The sequence below is a fragment of the Apis dorsata genome, unplaced genomic scaffold, assembly GCF_000469605.1.
Source record: "Apis dorsata unplaced genomic scaffold, Apis dorsata 1.3 scaffold_162, whole genome shotgun sequence".
Classification (NCBI taxonomy): Eukaryota; Metazoa; Arthropoda; class Insecta; order Hymenoptera; family Apidae; genus Apis; species Apis dorsata.
The window spans coordinates 817,860-822,033 of record NW_006263451.1 but is presented as its reverse complement, the minus strand read 5'-3'; the positions used below and the strand labels follow the sequence as shown (position 1 = coordinate 822,033).

The window sequence follows — 4,174 nt, the reverse complement described above, 5'->3', positions numbered from 1 at the left end:
TCATAATTTTAACATATATGAAATAATAAAATTAATAAAAAATTTTTTTAATCATTTTTTATTATCATTAAAAAATATATATATATAAAATATAATTATTTGATAAATAATATGCATTAACTGATGAAATCAACGTATAAAGATAATTTTATTAATGTAATTGTACAAAATTTTAATATTATAAAAATCTATAATTATTATAGTTATGTAATTAATATCAAAGTCTATGATTAATTAATAATGTATCAATAATTACAATATATATAATAATATATAAAATTATGTTATATATATTTCAGTTTCCTATTGAGATGTCAATGCCATGGATCTTAACTGATCATATATTACGAAGCAAGGAACCATCTATGATGGAGTAAGTAAAAAAAAGATATCTTTATGATATTTGAAAAATATTTTATAACATAATATTTTATTTTTAGATATGTTTTATATCCACTTGATTTATATAATGATAGTGCATTATATGCTTTAACAATATTTCGTAAACAATTTCTTTATGATGAAGTAGAAGCTGAAGTAAATTTATGTTTTGATCAATTTGTTTATAAACTTAGTGAACAAATTTTTGCTCATTATAAACAATTGGCTGCAAGTATATTATTAGATAAAAGATTTCGAGTAGAATGTGTTGCATTAGGAGCATATTTACTTCCATATCCTCGCGCTAACAGATATGAAACTTTATTAAAACAAAGACATGTTCAGTTACTTGGAAGAAGTATTGATTTGAACAAATTGATTACACAACGCATTAATGCAGATATGCAAAAATCATTAGATTTAGCAATTAGTAAATTTGAATCTGGCGATATCACAGGAGTTGTTGTAAGTTGAATATCACTAGATTTAATAGATATATAATTTATTGAATAAGTATTTTAATAAATTGATTGATTTTATATACTGAAGGAGTTGGAAGGACTTCTACAAGTGAACCGTCTTACCCATAAACTTTTAAGCAAATGGCTTGCGTTAGATGAATATGATGCCATGTTTCGTGAAGCGAATCATAATGTTTTAGCTCCATATGGAAGAATAACTCTTCATGTATTTTGGGAATTGAATTATGATTTTTTACCAAATTATTGCTATAATGCAGCAACAAATAGGTATGTTATTGTTGCAGTTATTATATAATATATATAATATAAAATAATTTTTAATTATGACTATATAATGACTAAATATATATAACGTTCATAATTATTATATAATTTATACTAAAAATAAAATCTATGTATAATAGATTTGTTAAATGTCGTGGACTTCAATTTGTACAAGCAGTACATAGAGATAAACCTCCACAAATGTCTCATCATTATCTTTGGGGAAGTAAACAATTAAATTTAGCATATAGTACACAATATGGACAATATTCGGGATTTGTTGGACCACAACATTTCCGTACAATGTGTAAACTTCTTGGATATCAAGGTATTGCAGTAGTAATGGAAGAGCTTCTAAAAATTGTAAAATCTCTAATTCAAGGAAGTTTACATCAATTTACTAAAACATTAATGGAAGCTATGCCAAAAGTCTGTAAACTTCCAAGATATGATTATGGATCACCAGGAGTTTTAGGATATTATCATGCTCAATTAAATGATATTGTGCAATATCCAGATGCTAAAACTGAGCTTTTTCATAATTTTCGCGAATTTGGTAATACTATTTTATTTTGTCTTTTAATGGAACAAGCTTTATCACAAGAAGAAGTTTGTGATTTGTTACATGCAGCACCTTTTCAAAATATATTACCTAGACCATATTGTAAAGGTAATTTTAATTTAAATTTGCAAATTATGAAAAGTAATTCTATTTTTAAAAATATTATAAAAATTTTAATTTTAGAGGGTGAAAAACCGGAGACTAAACAAAAACGACTTGAAGCTAAATATGCAGCTTTACAAATTGTTCCCAATGTAGATAATTTAGGTACTGCTAAAGTAAGTATTAAAACAAAATTATTTAACATATAAGAATGATATATATATATGAAATGCTTTTAAAATTATTTTAACTATTTTAGCAAGCAATGATTGCCAGAGAAGGAGATTTATTAACACGAGAACGACTTTGTTGTGGTTTATCAATATTTGAAGTCGTACTCAGTAGATTACGTAGTTTTTTAGATGATCCTATTTGGGTTGGCCCTCCTCCTGTAAATGGAGTAATGAATGTTGATGAATGCACAGAATTTCATAGATTATGGAGTGCATTACAATTTGTATATTGCATTCCGGTTGGAGAAACAGAATTTACTGTTGAGTAAGTAATTTTACTATTTTACTATTAATAAATATTTTACTATTATTTTATTTTATTTTAATATTTTACTATTAATAAATAAATAGATAATAATAGAATATTAGAGAATTCCAATTAATATTATTCTTGTATTCAGAGAATTATTTGGTGAAGGTTTACATTGGGCAGGATGTGCTATGATTGTATTACTCGGTCAACAAAGAAGATTTGAAGCACTTGATTTCTGTTATCACATTTTAAGAGTACAACGTGTTGATGGCAAAGATGAAAATGTTAAAGGAATTGTAAGTATCTATGTACATTTCATTAAATATAATTTTTTTATTATATACAAATTTAATTATTTTTATTTATATTAAATAGCATTTAAAGAGAATGGTAGATAGAATTAGAAGATTCCAAGTATTAAATTCACAAATTTTCGCTGTATTAAATAAATATTTGAAGAGTGGAGATAGCGATGCAACAAGTGTTGAACATGTTCGATGTTTTCCACCTCCAATTCATCCTTCACTTGCTCATGCACAACAACAACATTATCATACACCAGAATATTTACGCCAAATGAATCATCAGTAAAGTAGTAAGAATAATTATATAAGTAATTATTTATAAGATTAGAAGATTAAATTTTATTTTTTAAATAATTTATAATAAGATTTTGAAGCATTTAAATTTTTTTTTAATATGTTTCAGGTACTTATTTAATTAATATTATATTCTTATTGGCGTATTTAATATTAAAATAAATCATCTTCAATCAGTTAAATAATTTTGAAAAGATATTATTTTAATCTTTTTTATTTTTTGCAAAAATAATTCAAATTTATGCATGTAATTTATGATATATTAAATATTTCCTTCCAAATATAGTATAATAATATTTGTTAATATATTATTAACATGTTAATATGTTAAAGATAATTGATAATAATATTAATATTTTATATTATTTTTTATGTAAAATAGAATTTTTTTAAATATTTAATTTGTCTACTTTCAGATTATTAAAAATATAAAAATTATGTGCTATCAATATTATTTAATATGACAGCAAATATTATGAATTTTTAAATATTTCTTTTTATATATTTACATTAAATTGACTTTTTTTAAAGATTAATCATAAGTCATATATAAATTACAGTTGTCTGTTATTTTTAAAATTTTTTGTAAACAAATTTTATATGTGTACAAACAAATTTAATTTATGACAATGATGATTATATTATTGTAAAACAGAATTTCTTTGGTTATAAAAAAAAAAAAATACAATGTAATATGTAATATATTACATATTATTCAAAAACTTTTAAAATATTTTGAAATATTTTTTTTTCAATTTTATTTTTATATTAATTTGTATATTATCATGATAATTGTATAGTTAATTATCATATTTAATCACATCAAAGTACGAAATAAGTAATAGAGTTTACATTTTGTAATTCTTTAATATAAAAAAAAATAACATTAAAAAAATCTTTCAATTAATTTATAAATAACATTTTTAATCAGATAAAATGATTAATAAATTAGATTATAAAATAATTTTTATATATTATTATTATACTAATTATAATTATGTACTAATTATAATTGTAATAAATGATAATATAATATTTATTATTTATTTATTTATATTAATTATTATTATATAATTTATTATATTAATTTATAATAAATTTTTTGTTTCAATGAACAACAATAAATATAAATTATTATTGATATTTATGTATGTTTATGTATTTTAATAAAATTATTAAAGCAATAAAAATATACAGGATGTTTTGTAAAATAATGAATATAATTTTTTTTTTGTTTGAAATCATTTCAATCAAGTATATTATGAAATTAAAAATATATGTATAACATATACATATAT

The 4,174-nt window shown here is 21.1% G+C and overlaps 1 protein-coding gene across 1 annotated transcript in view; it reads left to right on the top strand.

Moving 5' to 3' along the window:
- LOC102675501 (cytoplasmic FMR1-interacting protein) overlaps window positions 1–3,093 on the top strand; it is a 7,310-nt gene extending 4,217 nt beyond the window's left edge. The window contains exons 12-20 of the mRNA XM_006613756.2: window positions 300–373; window positions 441–846; window positions 931–1,130; window positions 1,268–1,797; window positions 1,873–1,967; window positions 2,051–2,289; window positions 2,426–2,573; window positions 2,653–2,872; window positions 2,986–3,093. Of these exons, the coding sequence (XP_006613819.1) occupies window positions 300–373; window positions 441–846; window positions 931–1,130; window positions 1,268–1,797; window positions 1,873–1,967; window positions 2,051–2,289; window positions 2,426–2,573; window positions 2,653–2,868 (1,908 nt within the window). The 3' untranslated portion in view covers window positions 2,869–2,872; window positions 2,986–3,093. The remainder of the gene's footprint in view (window positions 1–299; window positions 374–440; window positions 847–930; window positions 1,131–1,267; window positions 1,798–1,872; window positions 1,968–2,050; window positions 2,290–2,425; window positions 2,574–2,652; window positions 2,873–2,985) is intronic.
- Window positions 3,094–4,174: the final 1,081 nt, after the last annotated feature.